Source organism: Etheostoma spectabile, chromosome 17, assembly GCF_008692095.1.
Source record: "Etheostoma spectabile isolate EspeVRDwgs_2016 chromosome 17, UIUC_Espe_1.0, whole genome shotgun sequence".
NCBI lineage: Eukaryota > Metazoa > Chordata > Actinopteri > Perciformes > Percidae > Etheostoma > Etheostoma spectabile.
This window is the reverse complement of record NC_045749.1, coordinates 8,594,066-8,617,156: the sequence shown is the minus strand read 5'-3', so window position 1 is coordinate 8,617,156 and position 23,091 is coordinate 8,594,066. Positions and strand designations below refer to the sequence as shown.

The following is a 23,091-nucleotide window of genomic DNA, read 5'->3' as shown; positions in this document are numbered from 1 at the left end:
AGCATCATTATCCTTCAGGGTTTAAATGGGGATTTGTTATGTGTGGGGGGATGGGGGGCTCTCCCTATGGGGTATGCACCCCAGGAATTGTTTTTGAAAAATAAACCATTAAATGGCACTTTCTGGAGAGTTTTGTGCAAAAAAATGGAGAAATCAAGTCTTACATGACATGTGCAAAACTGTAGGGTTAAGAGCCTTAGCATTGTCGTATCAACAGGTATTATGGCATTTAGCATTTACATCATTTGCATTATTAACTTCTTATGATATAAGAACTGACCCAGATAATGTGCCAAACATAATGAACCACATGAAGAGACAGTAGCATGTGTCGGCAACAGCTGAGACAATTTGGGTCTGTGGTGAACAGGTCCAGGGGTCCCTGGTGTAGGGACCAGGGACCCTAAGTTAAATTAATGTTGAGGGATCAACTAAGACCACTGAAATTCTAAAGAATGAGAACCACTGTTTTGCATAAAATCTAATCCTTTAACCTTTGTGCCAAGGCTCAGTAATGTTTGGCCCTCATCCTCTGTGCCCCACTTACTGTATTTACTTTTTTGGGAAAATAAAGACTATTTGTTCATTTTATGAAACACTGAATTAATTATTTACAGTTACATTTTGAGATGCACCGAGGTTAGAGAAGCACAATAGTGGCCCAACGTTGCAGTATAATATATATATATATAGTATAGTATAGCTCAGATGTTTTATCAAATTTCTGCTCGTGTTTACAACTTTGTGCACATTCAAAATAAAACTCCTCCCATCTCTGTTGTCCGAGATTTGGAGAGTTGTAATATAGTCTGCTGTGCATGTCATTGCTCTGCTGATATGGTAGTATCTCATTCAGACCGTCGCACAGTCAGAGGCCCATTTGGGTCTCTGACAAAGTTTAGAGGAGGCTGTACGCTGCTCTTCATCGGAGGTCTACGCACGGATGCAACACGTCACTGTCCACAGCAGAGCGAGTCCACTAAAATGAACTGAAGCTGCTACGCTTACCAGCCGCTCTGTTCACCTCTATTTTTACAGAAAGAGTGGACAGGAAGCGACGGACGGGTCTGTGATTCTCAGAGCACATACCTGAAGCCGGGGAAATGCAGCTGGGAGGGCTCGTGAACATTTTTTTTTTCAGTTTGCGACAATTCGAAAAAAAGGGAGCGCTCTTGAACCCCCTCACAGTCTCTGAAAGCACAACTAGTTGATCATAAGTGGCTCAACAGCTAGATCTATAGATAAACTCATCTTTCAGAAATTTGACAGACCGGGTTGACACTTCAAAGTGAGAAATTGGGGGTGTGGCGTGTGAGCGTGTGAAACCAGTCAAATGCGTGTGTTTCACGGCCAATGCGTGAGAGCCCTGGTTTATTGGTCATGCTAGCTGCAACGCTTAAAGCTAATGCTTATCAAAAAGGATCAAACTTTATTCTTAATTGTCACATACACACAGCCGTAGACAAAGAGGAGGAAGATGGCATTCCAGTGTAGTGACATTCTATTACTGCATTTAACCCATCCTAGGTATTAGGAGCAGTGGACAGCTATACCTTTGGCGTCCAACATGGTGTTCAGTGGCTTGCTCAGGGACACTTTGACATGAGGCCGGATGAACTGGGATTGATCTGCCAACCTTGTGGTTGTGAGGCAACCACTAGCATGCTCATAGTGACCACGCAAACATGCTTATGTTTAGCAGGTATAATGGACCTGGTTAACCATATTAGTACAGCGTGTTAGCATGCTAACATTTGCTAGTTTTGCAGGTATTTTGTCACAAACTGAAGTGTTGGACAAATTAAAATATTCACTTTATGATTGTTCTGTATGAGAATGTAAGTCTTTAGCATTAAATCTAGGGTCCTTCAATGTCTGTAGCAAATTTAATAGCAATCAAAGTCATAGAACAAAAAGAAGAACAAATTTAAGTGCAACATTTTAAAGAAATTCATTCAGTAGTTGTTGCGTTTCAGTCTGGACCAAAGTGGGGGACCGAGAGCCCTGCCGGAATTTCTTTTGGAAAATGTCAGCGCCTGTCATCAGCTCGACAGTCCCATTGTTAAAATGATGAACACTATAGGAAGTGGGTTCACATTGTACACTACCTCTTGTTGCTGGAAGACGTCTGTGTACTTCCCCAAACCCAGCTTGCTGAACAGCTCAGGCAGGTCTGAGCCTTTAAGAGACGAGTTCAGACTGCAGCCGTTGCTGCCAGTAACCGAGGAGATGCAGTCCATGTAGTTGCTGCTGCTGAGGTAATGCTCTGCAGCTGTTCATCAATAGATTGAAGCAAAAATTGAAAAGAAAACAACGAAAATGTTGAAGTAAGCAAAAAAGCAGCAATTGTTTATTCATATCTCAGTGACAACAATATTTAGCACCATTTTTAATTAGTCAACAAATGTAAACGTGTATTAAAGTGAGAAAACAATATTGAATGTGCTTAAAATTTGGACTGATGAGACCAGTACAGATCTTGTTAAACTAGAATGGTATTAGAGGCAGATCCAGGGGAAGTTAGCTGAAGTGCCATCTCTGACCTTGACACTGAAAAGTTCACTTTTGAGTGTATGGTGTTTTCCTGAATGTATACTTCTTCTGTTCTTTTTAGTGTTTAATTATTCATAGTGTGTGTTTTTTTAAAGCTTACTAAACACAAAATGAATAAAAAAAATGGGACATGTTCACCTGGATCTATTAAGTCGTTCTACAAAATTATTTTACCATCAAAGCCAAAAATGTAATAACATTTTCTGTTAGAGGAACATCTCTTCATCAGTACTTGGTTTGTACAACAAAAATACTTAACTCACCAGATTTGTTCTGCTTTCTCTTCGGGCTGCCGACAGCTGAGGGGAACTCGGCGTGACTCGGCAGGCCGTTACCGGTGCCGTTTCTATCTCGCCAGTTGTCACAGTCGCTGCCATTCCCGATGCCTTCCCGGCTGCCGGATCGAGACAAGGACAGCGGGGAATCCTGAAAGAGAATACAGAGAAAAGACATTGAACAAGGAGGGCTGAGTGACTACACAGTCTCTCAAAATAAGCTACAAAAACATCTACCTACATAGTATGTAGTAAAACAAATGCAATCTTCACTTTGTTCGACAACTAAAAAAGGTTAATCATCATAGACGAGAATGGCAAACATTGAGGACCTGTATATCTAACCTCGTAAGTGGTACTCATGCTGGGTTTGTATGAGACATGATTGGCTCTCCGCAGCTCCTTGATGGTTTCAGCTGGCATGGACTTTGAGAAGCCCAGACCACTCCAGGTGTTGGTAGGGGTTCGCACCTCTGTCACCACAGGCTTCTTTAACATAGCTGTTGAATACAGACATGCAGTGATGCACACACGCACTTACACAGAGATAACGCAAAATAACATTTCTTGTAAACATTGAAAATCGACCATGAATTGCATTTTTTAAAGTATGCTTCATATGCCTCATACACTTAATTGTTTTCCATGTTCCACTTAGTTTTAAAGTTAGATATATTACACACAGGTTACAATGTATCTACTTGTTTAAGCACTAAAGCAACATAAATTGAACATTTTACATGTTCAGCATTTTATACACACTTTTACATATAAAGACTGCAGTTAGGAGTTATGAATTACATATTTTGGCTATTGCTAAAATGTCTGTCCATAGAGATAATCGTTTACAAGGGGGAAATTGAGATGCTTTTTCAAGGAACACATAGCTATTGATGGCAGTTGTGACCTTTAAATTATGTGGCAGTCTATGTTCAGGCAGGGCACATCCAGGCACTACTAATGACATGGTAGTATTTGACCAGACACAAATGTCAGCTTACCTTTGGTTGCCAACAGCTTTTTCTGTTCATAGTCAAATGCCTGAAATGACAACAAACTGTTTTATGCCTTTTCCTATATTACCCCCCAAACTGTGTATTTTTGTGTGTGTGTGTGTGTGCGCGTGCGTGCGGGCACCTGTATGTTGGCGAAGGAGGTCTGTGGTACCAGTCTGATTCTCTCCCTCTCAGCCGCCCGCTCACTACCGGGTGCCCGTTTATCGGCCACTGGGCTGTCAGATGAGCTGGACTCAGTGTCCGAGAGAAGACAGTCAGAGCTGTTGGGATAAAACAGGATTATAGTATCGCGAGTTAAGAAAATGTAGTTCTTCATCTCATCATCTCCTCACAGTATCACTAAGGCTGTTAATGTACCCGGTTCATCAGGTTTGACTGTGTACTCGCTTCAATTATTAAGATACAGTTGATTATTCTAATAACCATAATGTCTAGGGTTAGACACTTAAATCTCCATATGGGATAAAATAACCATCTCTGTCACTTTCTACATTATCATCTAGTTTTGTAAGATGTCAAAAAAAAAAAATTAAATCTTTAAGCTTGGGGGTGCGGTGGGGTAGTGTCTCTGTAACAGACTGAGGTCTAAAAAGCTTCAGGAGAGATGTTAAACCTTAACAATACAAGCTGTAAATTATCTATCGCTTTAAACATACTGTAGATGGGAGTTCTTGGTGCCCTGCAGTAGCTCCACAGCCTGTCGCTTCCCTGATGACGTCTTACATGAAGCCAGCATCTGTTTCAGCTCACTCCCATTGGCCGAGTGAGAGGGGCTTCTGGGCATGCCCACTTCCACAAATGTGTCAGAGCCTGAAGGAACCACACACAAACATATTTTATATACACAGAAAATACACAGTAATATGACAACCATAACTGAAATACTTCATGTTTGATCTAATTGTTCAATCTCTACCATGTTTTCAGCAGTGACTAATCACTTAGTGTAAAGGGTTGAGTGGCTTGGTGGGCATAAGTATGTGTGCATGCGTTTAACTGTGACAAGTCTCAGTTGGATCCTGGATTAATTAAACACACAGCAGCTGTAATTGTAGTGGTTTTGCACCCGCTACTCTACTTTCAGTCTGACAAGAACCTGTTCTGTGTAACAGATTGTGTGTGTGTGTGTGTGTGTGTGTGTGTATGTGTGCTGAATAGTGTAAAATAATATAATGTCAGTCAATCTAATTAAGCTCTCTGGGGTTTAATGTTTAAACAATTCCCCTGCACGCCCTCATTCCACAGAGTGGAGTGGAGTCGGACTGGGCGAGCCAGTCCAAACACATTCTGCAACACATGAGGTGGTAAGGGAGGGAGAGGAAACCTTACCGGGGTGCACCGCATAGGGGGAAGACCAGCTCAGAAAACAGCGGGGAAAAACGAGACGCGTGAGAGTGAAAGTTTGAGGGGAAAACCGCAAGTGCAAGACACGGAGGAAATGAGGGCCTTTCTCGACCGCTAGGAGACCAGCAGTTAATACGTCTCCGTTCCAACTCAATAAACATAGTCTGAGGAAGTATGAGGTTAGGAGGACAGTAGAGGGGAATACAAATAAGTTAATTCAAGACATTTTTCTGAAAGTGGGTTTAAGTGTTACATAAATGTCAAGTGGAAAAGCTTAAATTTGACATTTATGTTAAGTCGGCAAGGTCCAGCAGAGTCAAAAATGTTGACAGCTCAAAAACCTTGTCTGTCCAGTTTTAAGTGTCTTATCATAACTGACCTACAAGAGGGCAATACTCTTGCTATGAGTAGACTTTTAAAATGCACTGAGTTGAAAGTAGTATTTTACAACAAACATTGATTATAATTTCTCTTTAAAAAAATGTGGTCAAAGAAAATGGTTTAGAGTAAAAAAAAAAAAAAATCTTAAAGTAGAAATAATTTGAGTTAAATGTAGTGATGGTCCCTATGTTAGGTAGACAAAAATGACAGCCATGTGGGTGCTGTGCCTGCACATGAACAGGATAAGCTTGATATTTTGGAAGGGAGGTGATTAGCAGATAAGCTAGGAGATGCATGTGCTTTCACAAGCCTCTGCATTCTTTAGGGCTAAATATTATCTGTGAATATACTCAAACAGATGCATTTTTTTTTTAAGATCGGGTATAAATTAAGTTACTTTTTTATTATAAAATAACAAATACTGTAGTTTAGCAACTTAAAAATTATACAGTACAAATAGTGGTAGGCTGGTTGAGTTCCTTTACTTAAGAGGAATACCTTCATCTTGACTGGACTTGTTGGAACGCGGTTCTGATGGATTGTGTCCACTGGCTTCCTGAACTGAGTCACATGGAGCTGGACTCAAAACAGTTTCTGCAAGTGATGCAGTTGCTATCCTCCCATAGACTGAGCCAGGATGCTATAGATGCATGCACACACGGACATAACACAGAGCAAAAAAATATTTTTACTTAATTTACTCAACAAAAAAGTCAAAGTGAGTGCTAAATAATGCAACATGTACAGTATATAAATTGGCCAACCTTGACATGTCCATTAAGAGTGCAAGGGCCCTTGGTGCAGTCAGAAACCCCATTGGGCTGCTTGTCTATAGGGGCGAGACCAGGTGGAGGGGACGGTGTATTCTGTGTGTAACCGTGAACGCTTGACATCAGGATGCTACTCAATGTGGCCTGGGCGGCAGGGTGCAGCATCAGCTGAGAGGAGAAGCCTAAGAAACATAAGCAGTAAAGAATGTAGCATTACAATTTAAAATTTTCAAAGTTCTAAAGGGATATCTGTACAATTATCCTCAAGACCTGTAGGTTTCTGTCTATTTGTCTATTCATCTACCTCTCTATTTAAAACACAACATAAAATACAGTTTCTGCAAGTTTGACCAAGTCTACCAAAGTTTACCAAATTTAAGACTTTTTAAGTCCTTTTCAAGACCATTATGAATGACATTTAACACCTTTATGACAACATCAACTAAGCTCGAAATTAAGTTTTTTCAAGTAGCGCTAAACTTGCACTTCCTCATAGCTTAAGACTAATATCTGTTTCATGTCTGTGGTACAATCCGAAAGAGACTTTCACCAATAACACAAAAGCTTATTGGCTGCAACATAAATTGAATGTTGGTGTCATTTTTGTCGTAATACATCAAAATTATATTTGGACTAGCGAAAGAAAGAACTACAATTTAACAAGGAATAAAGAAAGAGCCATAGAGGTAGTAGCATTGCACGAAAGTAGAAAAATTAATTACCACCATACTTGAAATTTTAGACTTTTTAAGCCGCTGCAGAAACCCTAAAACAAAAACACTTCAAAATAACTAGAATACTATTTAGGAGTTCAGTATTTCCACTTTAAAAGGAAGTATTCAAACACATGGACAAAAAACATGGACTCAAAGCGGACAGTTAAAAAAAAAAGGATAAAAATTAAAGCAGCAGAACCAGAAATAACATTAATAATGTTTTTATTATGATGATTATTTTATTTAAACGTATATTAAAAGAGATCTTAGAGAACCAAGCAAATATACCAACCTTTGGTGCTGGTGAGTGAACTGGGCCAAAGGGAGGGGGAGGGTGTGGGGGTGCTGGGGCTTGTGTTCTGCAGAGGGCTCATAGAAGAGTTTAAGCTGTTGAGGACAGCGTTTGGTGCAGCAGAGTTGGTGAGGGAGTGGGCCGCCGTCGCACCCAGAAAACCTACGGAGACCAGAAAGGAAGGAGTGAACAGGAGATGAATAGATCAGTGGTGGTCCTGTCAAAGCTCAGAGCCATTTTTCAAAGCTAATCACACGTTACACTACGGCCGTCAAACAATAATCTTGGTTTTCCAGCTATTTAACTGGAATTCCATCAAACTGTCATCAACCAGACAGCAAACAACAGGAAGAATTTTTAAATTTCTACAAGGTCATGGATGCAAAAGTATATATCTCGTGTGTCCTTATACCCGATAAAACCATGTTATTGAGAGCACCAACAATGTGGTGCTTGGTGTTTTAACCCAAACACAGTGTATGAAAACAGAAAGAAGCAGGTCTGTGGCTTTAACAAGGGGCTAGTTTGGCTCCAGGAATAAGGCCAGGGCTTCTTCTGGCAGACTGGTCTGTAATCTGAGGAAAAGAAGCATGTAGCAATTACTAAAGGCCAGGATGTGGCCGTCCACAGCTTTACCCCTGGGCCCCTGGGTTTAAATGAGACAGCAAGAGGTCGTTTCTACTGTACCTCATAGCAAATTGTTTTTTTTATGTTACCAACTTTTTAAATTCAATTTTCCAATGTCATGTGGTGAGTACACAATGACAGAAATGTTATTTGACAAGATACATTAATTAAATTCAAATAAGTATTTTCATTAAGAATCTTGGAGCTAATGTTTAAAAAAAAAAGTTATAGTACTGTGTATCTATATAGTCATGGCTGCAGAAATGTAATGAATAAATACAATAATAAACAAACTATGTATTGTCATATTCCTCCTCTCATTGAAAGGAAATGTCAAGGTAATATAATGTACATTTGCTATGGTTAGCATTTGATGGTAAAGATTTGTATTTAAACAGATAAACTGTGATGATCTATCACCAGCATGTGCTTATGTCCATGAGCTACTTCCTGTCACCTTATTCCACAATCTCCTTTTCTTACAGCCATTACCCATGTCCTTATTTCCATGTTTTCAAAGTCTAAACCCCTCCAAAACCAAAATCAAATGAAAGCAAAAAGCAGATAACTGGTGTTAAATATGTATCTTACGATACTACTTGTTCTAAAATAAATTTAAAAGCCCCCCCCCCCCTGGAAACAAAACATCCTCTTCCAAGCTGAACTCTGCCTTCATGTTGATGTCAGCGCTGTGGACAAAAACAACTCCTACGCATCATCCTATGATTTAAAAGCTCACGATTCATTCAAATTGGCGCAACTAAATTCATATTAAGGTTATTTGCATGGTTAAATCATCAAAAATTTGGACATGCGGGACACAATTCTTGAAATTCATACCATCATGGTAAAGTCAGTCCTGCAGACTAACAACTCTCATAGAAATGTGCATAAAGATGATGGTGCCATGAATCACTGGCGGTGATTTATGTGGATGCTAAGAGGATCTTTGTATCGGATTTTAAAATCATTTGCAATCAGTGATTCAGTTAACCAGGTGATAACGGGCTTTGAGGAGATCCGGTTTGAAGATATCTTCAGTGGATGTGTTGCTATGAGATAAGACTCTCTGCGTGTGACTGGTGAAGATGTGACATTGCTGCATGAGGGCATTAGTGTCTCTACAAAACACATTTAATCTTTAATGCATTTCTTTAAAGGAAAAAAGATCACTCAAGGGTCACTTCTTATCTTTCCTCACAAATTTATCTCCCCCACCCCCCATCATGGAAAAAGTAAGAAGAAAGAAGAAAGACAACAGGGACTTTCTAAACAAGATGTGTCATTACCTAGATTGCTCAGTCCCAGGCCAGCTGAGGCCAAGATGTCCAGGCCAACAGGGCAGATGAGGGACGGGGACGGAATGTTGGTGGCGGTGTGTAACGCCACAGAGGCCGAGGAGGACGAAACCCCGTTGCTCTCCAGCCCCAAGAGGAATTTACGGGCTTCGTACATGTTCACTGCATTCCTCTCCACACTCTTGACTATCACAGACTGAGAGATTGAGGGAGGAGGAAGAGGTGTTGAGTATTAAAAAAAACAGGTGTAGTGGACAAGGAAGTAAGACGAGAATGGGAAAGAAGAGAAGGGAGAAAAGACATGAGAGAGAGGCTGAAGAGGAAAGGCAGGGGAGGAAACAAGGGATAGATATGGTAGGGAATGTTGGCAACAGAGATAGTGAGGATCAGGGGTAGGCAAACAAAAAGGGGAGGAAGGAAGAAGGAATTAGGGTAGATTGGAAGGATAAACATTGAGGCAGTGTGGGAGAGAGAAGGAGCCAATGGGAGCTAAGTTTAGAGAAAGCGTTCTCAATCAATTGCATAACATACCCTATCTTACTCATTGATATGAGGGAAAAGAATATGAGGCAATGCTAGTGACTCAATGACTATTATACTACAAGGCACCCAATCAACAAAGAATTGTGAACAGGAAAGATTTTAAATAAGTGAGAGAAATTACTTTTTGACTTCAATGACATTTTCTACATTACCAGAAACCCTGCCCTTAATGAACATCAAATTAAAACGTGAACGTGAGCACAAATCATGTCCTAGCTCTTTGCAGGAGTTGAGCTTGTTGAAAAATGGATTCCAATCACGATCAGTTTCTCCGACACACGCACACCCTCCTTTATGGGTCTGCCAAAGTGCCAGGAGCACAGAGGCTACAGCATGCATTTGGACAGGCCTTTTGAATTACTGCTGTCACCTCTTTAAAATGTTTAAGTGAAGGGTTCTTAAGAGAATCTGGGCTGGGTCAGTGTTTACACTGGCACCTTCATATTATTTCCCACAGGCCTGTCTGGTTTGGCCACGGAGCCCTGGCTCAGGATGGGACAGGGGCACTTCGAAGAGACAGTCAGGACTGTGCCAAGTGGTGAAATATGAATAGAAACATTATGTGTTGTACAACAGTAGACCATGAGTAACATCAGACATTGGCTTTGGATAAAACACAGGTGCACCACAAATGCTGCGAGTTTGTAAATCCCAATATGGAAATTATTTCACTAATTCAACTGTATGTAACAAAAAACGAATGAACATACATCCAATTTGCTACCTAATTTACCAAGAAAACATTAAAATCAAGCCAGTTATTTTTAATTGAAATAGCTGAGGCATAATACAAAAGACTGAGCATTCCCATCCATCAGGTGAAACATGCATGGCAGACTGATTCCCCACTGTGGGAGATGTCGATTTGCCAAAACTCTTCTCAGTGTTGGTATGGCACGATTCCCCTTGGTGTAAGTTTCCAGTTTTTATAGCGATGAAATGTGACAATCTATAATTTAGCTCAATGTCATGCTGTGACGTTTGAGAGTTATTCTCCAGTGGAACAGTGGCTTATATGTTTCTTGGTAGTCTTTTTTTCTGTCTCTCTGCCTGACACAGCATTTGGACTTGCAAGACAACGGCTATGTTTCTCTCAGGGCGAAAAGTAAGGATGTGTATACGTCTAAACTACTAATTCTTGACTGAGGTTAAGGTACTGGAATCGATTAATTTCATTAATCTTAAATCCAATTCTATGCGCAAACATCACCCCTTAAAATAGATGTTAAAAGCTGCAAATACAGATGTTAGTTCCAAGTGCAAAATGTAAATAGGGCAGTGCATCCAAATAATTTTTTTGATTTAATGCCACTCAAATGCTTAGTAAGTATGATCCTATACACATAGTTAATCTGATTAAAAACATTTTAGTAGTATTAGTTTTAACTTTACTTAACTTTAACTTTTTTTGACCATTTTAGACCTTTAATGACAGGACAGCAGAAGAAGTGAAAGGAGAGAGAGAGAGAGAGAGAGAGAGAGAGGAGGGAATGACATGTAGTAAAGGGCCGCAGGTCAGAATCGAACCGAGGCCCGCTGCGTTGAGGAGCAAACCTGTATATTTGGGTGCCTGCTCTACCAACTGAGCTATCCGGGCGCCCAACATGATTAAGCATGCTGGCATGCTAGCAGATCTGTGAGGCAAGTGGTGCTTCAAGCTACATGCTAACATCACTTTGATCATAATATTAATACTACAAGGATATATGTAGTAGTAGTGTATAATTGGTAGCATTTTATCCTGTTTTATATGCATTTTCTTGTTGAGTTTCGTGTATTTTAAAAGCCCATCTAGAAATGAACATGGCAAACTAGCTTAGTGCTATAAATGCTGAGGTATGTAGCATTGGTGCTATGATATATAAATTGCTATAGAAATAAAGATAAAATGAATAAATATCAGACACATTTATATTTTGAACTGATGACGTTAAATGAAAAGTCAAGGGTCACCAACGATATTAAGATTCATACTCAAGGCACCATAAATATCTGTACAACTTTTCAGAGCAAACCATCAAATAGTCATCAAGATATTTCAGTCCGAATCAAAAGGGATCGACTGAACTCCCTTTCCCCAGAGCCATAGCATGTACCACTATCCCTAGAGCCATACCACTAGTATTGCTCGAAATCCCAATAAACTATTCATGCTGTGTGAGTGTAAGCCTGGTGTCATACCTTGCTGGGCTGTTTTGGTTTTGGTTTGATACTGATGAAGACATCCAGCTGCTCCATTAGTGCTGTGATACACTGGGGCTCCACCTCAATGTCCTCTTTAATGTCAAACATTAATACCAGAGGTAAGCAGCCCTGCGGAGCAAACACAAAATTTAAAGTATTTCAGCAACATATCGTTTTCTTGTGTCAGCTGCAGACTAATATCTTTCATAGCCTTGCTAGTATGCTATAACACATTTGTGCTCCTATATTATATACCATTTCTCATAGCAGTAGTAAATGTTCCTTTATAGTATACCATTTGTTGACCTACATGCTAAGCATACCAATAAATACAAGATTCATTGCTGGATTCATCCCACAAAAAGATTGGGAAATTCCGCCAAGAGCAATCTGTTTTGCATGATCACCACCACAAGCACCACAGGCATCTATATTTTGGGCCGACTGCTGGACTGCGCTCCTATTGTGAGTGGGTGTAATTAGCAGCAGAGTATAGAGGCTAGGCCGGCTCTGACAGGACCTGAGAATGGAGCTGTAATCTACAGTCTGGCTGGAAGAGGCCAAATCACACAGTACACAACTGAGAGCAGGACTCCTCACTCTCCCTTGTATGTCCACTCTTCTACTTTCCGAGCTTCTCCTCTTTATCCCCTACTCTTCTTTCTCAATGTCCTCTCCCGTCCCCTGCTTTCTATGCTTCTCCTCCCCGTCTCCCTTCTAAATCATTCTCTCATACATTATTCGGTTTTTATTTACAGCCTCACCCAGACAGACAGTGAGAGGCTCCCTCTTGTGTGTCCAGACCAAGACAAAATCATGTTTAGCCACTGCAGCAACTTTGACATTTGCTAAATGTCTTCAGAGCCAAATGGGAGGCCGCAGACAAAGAGAAGACAGCTCTGGCAGAATTACTGGCCCACATTATAGATCTCCAAACAGAAAGCCAAAGCTGTTTACAGCTGAGATGCCTAATATGCACCAGCTCACCAAAAGCTTTAAGCCAATAGTAATTAAACAGCCATCACTTTTACAAATTTTTGAAACAGACTTCTGATTAATATATTCCTAAGTAATTCAGATAAGGGTAGCCTCAGCTGTCACAAGCAACCAGGCAAGAATGACCACAGAGCATTTTAAACCAACAGATATTTAAATTTGAGGCGCTTTCTCCTGGTCCAAAAAAAACCCGGTAATGTGATGACCTCTGAATTACAGACTGAGCTGAAATTTAAATCCACTAACATCTACTGTATATAGAAGCCAAACCATTAACACCAATAAACATCTGTACACAGCCACAACGTTAAAAACTAAAGCCAAGCTGACGCAAATCTATGTGTCCAACTCATAGTCGGATATGTGGCTATAAATCATGCAGGCTAACCTTAACTCATCTACAGATTGTTGTATAACTGGACATTTCAGCAGCAGGAACAGAGCCAAGCTAATTTCTCCCAAGACTATTCAAAACCCCCAAAGGCAATCATGGTCTACTTCTTAAACCCCATATCAAAACCCACGCATCATGCACACATACCATGATGATGTTAGTGAAACCATGGCACCCATTTATAGCTACCACACAGAATGTGGAATCTAGATATGTAAAGAATATATTGCCAATGTCATCAAGTAAACCCCAAAAGAAAGCTTAGACGTTTAAAGTAATTATTTTCAACCAATGGAAGTCAAACAAAACACACACAAGGTACACACCATTAGGTACTGCCGTGCCAGGCAGACAGATTCAATGGTACCCTGAATGTAGACTGTGGATTTCTTTTGGGGGCTGTTGGGGTCAGGGAAGTGGATCTGGGCACCCGTTCTCTGGGTGATATGCTTGATGTTGCTGCCATTGCGGCCCTTCATGAATAGGTGGTGCTGGGGTGCGATGTCCAGGTGGGTGGTGACTGAGATGGTGCTTGCTAGGCTACCAGCCAGATGCTCCAACAGTAGAGCTGTACCCCTCTGGGGAAACAAAGATGACAAGGTAATGTAACAGGTAGTATATGAATATATAAAGAACAGATAAAAGATAATATCATAAGATTAAGAGTCTACATTAATCTTATCGACTAAAGCATAGGTACATTGGAGCTTTGAGCTAAATGCTAATGTCACCAAAGTCTGTGAATGTCTTTCTGAGATAATTTAGTGTGGACCAAAGTGGTGGATCGCCTGACCTTGCCATTCTTTAGGCAAGGCCACCAGCATGGCATGATTAGAAGTAAATATTTACTTCAATGAAATTTTACATGACAACTTTAACATTCATGCTATCAGGGAATTAATTCATCTGTTGCTAATTTTTGGAAAAATCCTCACATTTGAGAAGCAGGAACAAGCAAGTGTTTCACATTTGTGCTTTATAAATATTACGGAGTGTAAAAATAAAAGAGTTTGCCATCTTGTTTTGGATGCATGCTAATTGTAGGAGAAGATGCCCCATGGGTGTAAAAGTTAATAATTCTACTACCAATATTACAAAGAATAAAGTGGACAATTTACTGACTTCTCAAGAATATCAAACCATACAAATGAACATACATAACAGAACTGACAATATAAATGGAACAATATTCAATTTAGAACAATAGCCAGCCCACATAAACTCCTCATTTAACAAGGAGAGCATTGGAGCCATGTTGCCCATTTCCCACAGAAAACACCAGTGTTTTGTACATAACCAAAAAGGAAACTATTGTATTTTCCACTGCATCTGCTGGCCTGTAGAACAGTCTCATTCCTCACTGTCTCTGCTATGCCTCTGCAAGCCATAGCTTGGCTCAGTAAAGTCATAAAGTAAAGTAATTTCCAATGTGCATAAAATCCACACACTGCGGCCAGCATAACACAACAATCCACAAGAGTTTGAGCAATCCTCGAAGGTGCTCCATGGGTCTCACACCACTAAATAACATAGCACACATATTCCTCTAATCCTCTAACCTTCATCTGGCATGCTTCCCAATCCAAACCGACCCGTCAGACCCACCACACACTCAGCGCCCATGCTTCTGCATTGATATATCTACACATAGTAAACAAACATAGAACACAGTAAATGTGCACAAATGCACACTAGCACTCAAACTCCAATTTAAAGTGCTCAAGCATATATGAATAAATAAATGGAGGGATTAATATTTGTCAGATGCATTCACTAGCAAATCAAAAGTAAGCTCAGTATTGTTAGCAGAAGCTCTGTTTTGGAAAAGTAAGTTGGCACCACTTGATGAAAAGACTCCTTGGCAGGCTTTGAAAAGCCACAACTCAGATGCCAGTTGAGGAAGCGCGCACGCACGCACGCACGCACCTCTACATATATATATACACACACACACACACACACACACACACACACACACACACACACACACACACACACACACACACACACACACACACACACACACACACACACACACACACACACACACACACACACACACACACACACACACACACACACACACACACACACCTAACTCAATCTAAAAAAAAAAATTGAACTCAGGAGTGACTTCTGGAGTTGGTGGGGCCGTGTCTCCCTCCTACGGAGAGCTGAACCAGCAGCTGTCCAGTTCAAGCGACAAAACATCTCTCAGCAATCACTTGCCTGTGTGGTGCTGAAAGTAATGAGGCACTTAAAACAAGAAAAGTGAGAAACGCTGACAATGTTGGTGGGTCTCAATATGGTCTGTGGGTTGCCATTTTAACGGGTGAAGAATGAGTACTAACTCAAATTTTACACTGAAATGCTGTCAAGGAGTGCACAGGTTGGGGTTTGGTTAGTTATTCAAGAAAATCCAAACTAAAAAAGACAGACAGTTTTCTCTAAAATAAGTTTGAGAATCATTCCTGAAATAAACAGTGACTAAGTTGGTCAAATGTGTTGTATGTGTGTTTTGGGCACTGACCATCCTGTTTTCACGCAACTATCCAACACCTTCAAACAAAATTCACTTTAAGATTGCGAGACCCTCCTCACCTTGACGGCGTTGGTGTTATTCTGTGAGCCGCGAACCACACCGGTGGCCCGATAGAGACGAGTCGGGGGCTTGAAAGAGACTGTGAGGTTGTAAGTCTGCGAGATGTGCTGCACGGCGGGGGAGTTGGGGTCAGACTGCATGATGGCGGGAAGCTCAAAAGATAGCACAAGAGGGAGCAGCTCCTGCAATATGGAGGGACAGAAGGAGAGGAGGAAAAAGAAAGTGAAATAACCACGCTAAAATGATGCAGTTATGTTAAGTTGGATAGCTCATCCTTATGCTGCCACTGCTGTTCCCATTAAATAGGGAAAGAAAACCTGTTATGAACAAAATCATAAACAGTGACTCCATGGTGCCTTGTATCACATTGTGCTGTTATTCAGACCGATTAAGACTATTTGGACACCAAGTAAAAACACAGATTTCTTTACATAGTGCAGACTAATGTGAATTGACTCACAGACATAACAGTTATTGTAGCAAAAGGTGGCAAAACTTGGTATGTAAATCGTTCAGCTCAAATAAATAGAAGTTAATCCAAATAAGGTGAGCAGTGTCAGCAATAAGAGAGAAACCCTTTATTAGATAAAGGATACTTCTGATTTAAACATTATGGTTACAGTTGTTTAAAAAAAAATGCAAAGAATCAGTGGTCTATAGCCTGCTCATTCACATACATTAATTTCAAGTCATTGTATCAAACCACAGAAGTAGCAACAGACATCAGCCCTTGGCATTAGTATCCCAGCACTCATTCAAACAAAATAGATGCAGACAGGAAGGGCCTCTCTTCATGCATACACATACTTATGCATGCATGGGAGAGAAATCACACAGGCACACACCCTTATACACAAACTAAGGGAACACACACACACACACACACACACACACACACACACACACACACACACACACACACACACACACACACACACACACACACACACACACACACACACACACACACACACACACACACACACACACACACACACACACACACACACACACACACACACACACACACTTATCCAAACACTGACTCTTGGGCAGAGCGCCACTATGGTTTTGGCTGCCAGTGAAGGGCAAGCAGCATGAATTGCTCTGACCAAAGAAATGCATCCCTGATCAGTCCCATATGCGCTTGGCCTTACATTTATATCACATTTCAGCACTCGCTCTCAGAGGACTTGAGAAATTTAGGTCAGTACTGAGGGAAATGCAAGAGTGGACAAGGAGAGCTGCAGGAGTCAGGCACTGAATGAAGAATAGACTGGTTTTCATGGTGGAGCTGACTTCAGCATTTTTCAAAACGTCTACCTGGCAGATAGGAGTTTCACATGTATTTAATCTGTTGAAAAAGCCTCAGTTCTCCTGACATAAGGCTGAGAGATGTAGGAAAATATCTTTAAGGTAAATAAACTGGCCAGACCTTTCATCACCTGTCTGTCAGCTCCACCTCTGAAAGCTCAAAAAAATCCTGAGAATCCATCACCCTTAACAACCGACTTGTTACAGACTCAAAATATAGCTCCACCCAAGAAGGCCTTTGAAATACAGTAGACCTTACACTGTAGTATGGCTGTATGTTAGGGACATTACGCTCATGGCTAATGCACATCAGGGAGAGGGGCACAACCCCAGGCACTGGTTTCAGAGGAGATGGGAGATGTGGTCTAAAGGCCACCCAGAACCACAAAACACAGCATACTGAATATTGTTATGCACTGGCAACCTCAACAGTAGGGGGCAGAGAAACTAGAATAAACCCTCTTTCATTTTACTGTGTGGTGCTTCAATTACGACACCTCAAAAATTCCCCTCATTCCTTTTTTAAAAAACAGATTTAAATATTTTGGAAAAATTTCAAAATTAGATGAGAAGTTCCAAACTTTGAAGCCAGGAGATCCCTTTTATTTTTTTTACCTGAAGTTAAAAGCGTTTTACAGGTTAAAACAATGACTGTCTTTTCACACTCCTATTTAGACGTTAAGTTTTCTTTTACTTTTGAACAGGCTAGCTGCCCAGTCTTTAAGCTAAGCTATCTGTCTCTACCCTCATATTTAATGGTAAAAATTAGATTGGTATCAATCTTCTCTACTAACTGTCAGCAAGTATTTCCCAAAATGTTCCCAAAATTAGATTCCTTTAAAGGAAACTTGGCTAACTACTGTGTATACATTTTATTTGTCAAGAAATAAGGGCTGTAACGACACTGTAACCAAACACATGATTCGGTTCATATCACAATTTTTTTGGAACACCAAAGAACAACATACAACAACACACCTAAATAAAATAAATAAATAGCCAAAGCCAGAGTGATAGAGAAAGACTGTGCGGTGTCAAGCTCTCGCTATGGCTCTGGCCAAAGCTATAACACTTCTGTTCTTCTTGTAACAAAAAGGTATACTGTTGAAAAACCAACAGAACTAAACTCTATTGTGGAGATGATTTTAGAAGGTTGCTTTCATTTCTTTATCGCATATCGTTACAGCCCTAGAAGAAATACACTGTATATTATGACTGAATGAAGAAAATTATGGTTTGAAGTCAGTCAGTCGTCAGTATTGATTAAGTGGACAAAGTGCAACAATTAGATGAAAGAAAATCTCTCCCACATGCTACTTTGCCTTGATGCATTGGAGAAAATTGCCTCCAGGTTAAGTGATGTAGCTCATAAATTTATTCATAATTAAAGATATGCTAGCGTGAGTATTGAGTGTTTAATGGAACACCATAAAAAGATATTTGGGTCATCATGGAATGAGGTGAATATCAAGGTCAGGTTCCATCAGAAGAAGCCAGAAGTTGACAGAGAGGGAAACCTTTCTTTTGATCCACCCTCGTCATCCGCTGACTGTGTTCTTTGGAGGCTAGAACAATTTGTGGTTCTCTACAGCTTATATTATAAACCTCTTTGTACAACACTGCTATGGTTAAGTTTGATTATCCCTTTTTTTTTACCCATACTAAAAAGAAGTAGATGATCTGGGTTGAGGCTTGCTTCTTGTGAAAACAACCACTAAGCACAGAGAAGTATAAGTATGCGTACGTACATGCCAACATTTGCCAACACACACTGCAAAAATATCCAACATGAACTTTTCTTTTCTCTCTCTTAATCACACACACTTCAGTCACTCACTCAGTCATTCTCACATGCACACACAAGCCTTGTTAGTTTTGGGCAGTCCACAGTGGAGGAACGTGCCCACTGTGGACAACTGCTGTGGTGTTGAAATACAGCAAACGTTCAGGGATGCAACACTTCACACGAGCATAGAGGTTCTCCGCCCACAGAGCTGAGGTTGGGCTTTCTGTCAGACTGAAAATGAAGATAGGCTAGAAAATGAGCTGGAGGTAGGCTTGTATTATATTGTTTCTGGTAAGTGGTTTAGGAATAGGTTAGGAATGGTGCTTGTGGCGTAGAAGAAGTGCTGTCACACTGGAGCTCTTCCATTGGTAGGATTAGGTAGAGAACTTGGCTGTCCTGAGTCTGATGTTTTATTTATGGAGGAAGTAACTGTTTTAAGTGACGCAGTATAAACTACTACAGGATTTCAGACTAACACATGAGCTCGAAGGGGTTAGTCATGCTGGGTAATGAGTGGGCACGGATGGAGTGGTTCAATGAAAAAGCAGTAGATGGGCACTCTGAAGCTCCATAGTGAAATTCGCCATGCGAGTATGGGCAAAGGCAGGGGGACCAGGAAATAGCGTGGGTGGAATAGTAAACATATAACTACAGAAGCTCGCATGGCTAGCAGGCTAATAGCAGCAGTCCACAAATGTGTTAATCAGTTTCTTTTTATCAAATGCTTTCTTGTAATCAAACTGTCACACTGAAGCCAAGCAGCAACCCTTCTTCTCTGCTGCTTGTATTATTTCTCAATTCGCCAGTTCTACATCAAAAGTATAAACTATCAATATTTACTGAATGAGAGATCAATCCTACCTCTTCTCTAGAAGTGTCAGGAAACATCTGAGCTTTACGATTTCATGTCAAAGTTCAATCTGATTGCACACACAACCCTGTTAAGCTTGTGAGTAGTTCAAACAGAGCCAGCCATTTGTGCTTTTTTTTTCAAAAGTAAAAGTTGGTAAATACTGAAATCAATGGCAACTGTCAGAAAGTCAAACAACCCACAGTTGCCGTGCTCCATGAAGGTCAAAACTATAAACTTAGAAGCCTACTGGGAATGGGTATTTAACACTTACAATGTTTAAATCAAATGCATCTAGGTTCCAACTTACCCTTATTTTTACTCGAGCTGCCTCCACTCCTCCAGGCTGCCCTGCGATGGACACCTGTTCACAATAAAAAGTAACATAATGTAAATCAGTTAGCCAGTTCAAACCCAATCCAAGAAAAATAATGTATCTGGTCATTGCATACAGTTGCACTTTATTTCAATGTCAAAAGAAAAATCTAAAACATACATTATTAAAAACAGAAAAAGTTTAAAGGCTTCCTGTAAACTGAAACATACTCCCTTTTGTGACATATTTGTAGTTAATGTTTTATATTCTTGAACCACATCATTGCAGTTACCATAAATCTACCATTTGATTAGAAAAATGGCTTTCACAATTGAAGTAACGGTTTCTTTAAACACTGCCAAAATGAAAGGCCAGATTAAGTTAAGTAAAAAAAATTAAAATTACATTAAAAAAGTGATAAATAACCTTGTTAGATATAACCTCTTACTCCTTTTTCTTAGGCAACTGCTCAACATTGTGGAGCAAACAGAGTATTGATCCAAAACACACAAGAGGCATGGTACTGCTGAGAGCAACTATTATATCTTTCAAAATGAAAATCATTGTTAAGCTTCATGTAAGCAAACGTCTGCCCTGCTGAAGTGTGCTTGAACAATATCCTGAATCCTACCAGTTCCAGTGGGAAGGAAAGGTTAAGTAGCAACTTTATTGATTTTAATGGTTGTTTATATCCGATTATCAACACCACTGCATTTTTAACATGCTCTGTATCGCAAAGGCTCTGCTGCTGTCAGTAAGCTTTTTTAAACCAAAAAAAAAAACATCTTAAAAAGGGTGTTGAGGCTTAAAGGGAGTCTATTGCTACTTATGAGCCTGTACTTGCATCATCAGAGTAAGACTGGGGGGGAGGTTGAACAGTCTTAGAGATACAGACTACTGACAAGTTTAATGGTCTACACACCATAGGCATACCTTACTATGCAATTCTCCACAGTGATAAGGATGAAATCAGTGAAGTAGACCTTTAAAAGTAAATGAACTTGCCAGGTGCACTGTAGACCTGGCAAAGATGGAAATCTAATGCCGTGCATGGCAGTGTGCTCTGCTGAACTCCTCATACACTTTAATGGTAATTACTCCAGGATCCTACCGCCCTTATATGGTTCAGCCAAAACACACCGACTTCCTCTGGGTAAGCCAATCAAAACAGCCAGCTGGACCAACTCTATGCAACCTGTCCAGCCAGAAACTCTGTGACGGTTAATAAATGGACTGGAGGGCTGCATGCACAGATCAAAAAACTATTTAGAACAACTGAAGCTGCTACTGGCGAGAAAAAAAATTTGTAGATGGGCGATGAAGGTAAACACACAAAGGGAGCAGAATTAAATACACTTAAACTCAAAACATCAATTATGCAATGTTGTGCTTCAAGAGTATATGCAAAATATTTGATGAGGCATACTCTTTGATTGGCCGGCAGTTAACCGCTTGCACCACCTACTGTATCTATCTCGCATGCCTCAGTCAGACTTCTAAGTGTAAATCTATGTTGTATCCTCCCAAACCTGGTTGCTTTTCTCTGCCTGGTTGTTCCTGTTAGAGTCTGGGAAATGGATGTGGCACCCTGTCTCCTCCATCACCCTTTTGATGTTGTTGCCACCTTTGCCAATAACGTGGGAGTGCTCTGTGTGGGAGACGTCCATCTTCAGAGTTACCCTGTTACTCTAATAAGCAGAAAAGAAGAGTGCTGCGTTGAAATGATGACTGATAACGCTTACAATAGCTCAGTGTTATTATAGTATGTTATTATAAAGACACTCAATAACCAAGGTAGAAGTCACAAATGACAGAATGTTGACCAAATATTAAACTGTATGAAGTAAATTCCATGCACTGCATTGACTGCAAGTTTATAATTATTGCAGTCCATTTACCTGAGGCATGACACCATCACCACATCTCCACAAACAGCTTACTTAACAGTAATCACTGATTGAATAAATTTGTCGGTTTTTATGGCTTTATGCAAAGGCTGCACAATTAATCAAATTTTAATCACGATCACGATTTTGACTTCCCACGATCAAATTTGCATGATCGAGCATTTTTTTTTTAAAGCGTCATTTCATAGAACGCTCCGAGTCTTTTTGCATAGCGCATCTACCGCTCCGTAAACCCCTGTCTGCTCATGTGCCAGTCAGAGTTTTTCCCTGCATCGCGCAGCTTAGTTTCTAGATGTAGACAGTCACAGAGGACAGGGTAACGGGAGGAAAATTCAACAGATAGCAGTCGGTTATAGGCATAGACTGTTAATATACAGTCTATGGTTATGCGTTGGTCTCATGGTTTACCAGTTTACCAGTAAACGCAACATTTTGTCCCGTCTGTGTTGTTATTCAGACAACAGCAGTGAAAAGTGCTAGTCGGTGCTAGTTAACGTCTGTTAGCTTTTAGCTCCGCTAGGACGCACCGGTGCTAATGTCCTCGCATCCGCTGCAATTTTGTTGTATGGATATGGTTTAATTTTGCGTTACATGACCCATTTCTTCTGTAAAGCCGTGCTTTGTTGGCTCTCTCCTCTACTCTCTCGCGTCTTACTCTCCACGCATCCCCGCCACACAGCGGCCGCCGGTCCACACTTCTGACATTTGTCTACAGTTTTAATTTTTTATTAACACAGCTGTATATTGTTAAGTATGAGGGGCAAACCTGTATTTGTACCAGTGTTTCCGCGGGTAACTGCTATTGCGGCCGCCATGGCAAAGAACACAGATGAAGTTATTGAATGCAACTAACTTCAGTTCGTAGAGTAATAGTGTGTGAGACGTAGCCTGCTGGACCTGCAAGAGATGTGACCCATGGCCAGAATA

General features: G+C 40.5%; 1 protein-coding gene across 2 annotated transcripts in view; it reads right to left on the bottom strand.

Moving 5' to 3' along the window:
- The window catches only part of bicc1a (BicC family RNA binding protein 1a), a 65,623-nt gene that overhangs the window by 5,251 nt on the left and 37,281 nt on the right, over positions 1-23,091 (bottom strand). The window contains exons 5-19 of one of the 2 annotated variants that reach the window (XM_032541429.1): positions 21,787-21,945; positions 20,252-20,305; positions 15,991-16,173; positions 13,716-13,967; positions 11,997-12,128; positions 9,264-9,468; positions 7,348-7,509; positions 6,334-6,521; positions 6,068-6,209; positions 4,501-4,654; positions 3,966-4,104; positions 3,830-3,869; positions 3,174-3,328; positions 2,817-2,979; positions 2,109-2,272 (exon numbers count right to left, since the gene is read on the bottom strand). In XM_032541429.1, the coding sequence (XP_032397320.1) occupies positions 2,109-2,272; positions 2,817-2,979; positions 3,174-3,328; positions 3,830-3,869; positions 3,966-4,104; positions 4,501-4,654; positions 6,068-6,209; positions 6,334-6,521; positions 7,348-7,509; positions 9,264-9,468; positions 11,997-12,128; positions 13,716-13,967; positions 15,991-16,173; positions 20,252-20,305; positions 21,787-21,945 (2,292 nt within the window). The remainder of the gene's footprint in view (positions 1-2,108; positions 2,273-2,816; positions 2,980-3,173; positions 3,329-3,829; positions 3,870-3,965; positions 4,105-4,500; positions 4,655-6,067; positions 6,210-6,333; positions 6,522-7,347; positions 7,510-9,263; positions 9,469-11,996; positions 12,129-13,715; positions 13,968-15,990; positions 16,174-20,251; positions 20,306-21,786; positions 21,946-23,091) is intronic. The other variant, XM_032541430.1, reaches the window with a different exon arrangement.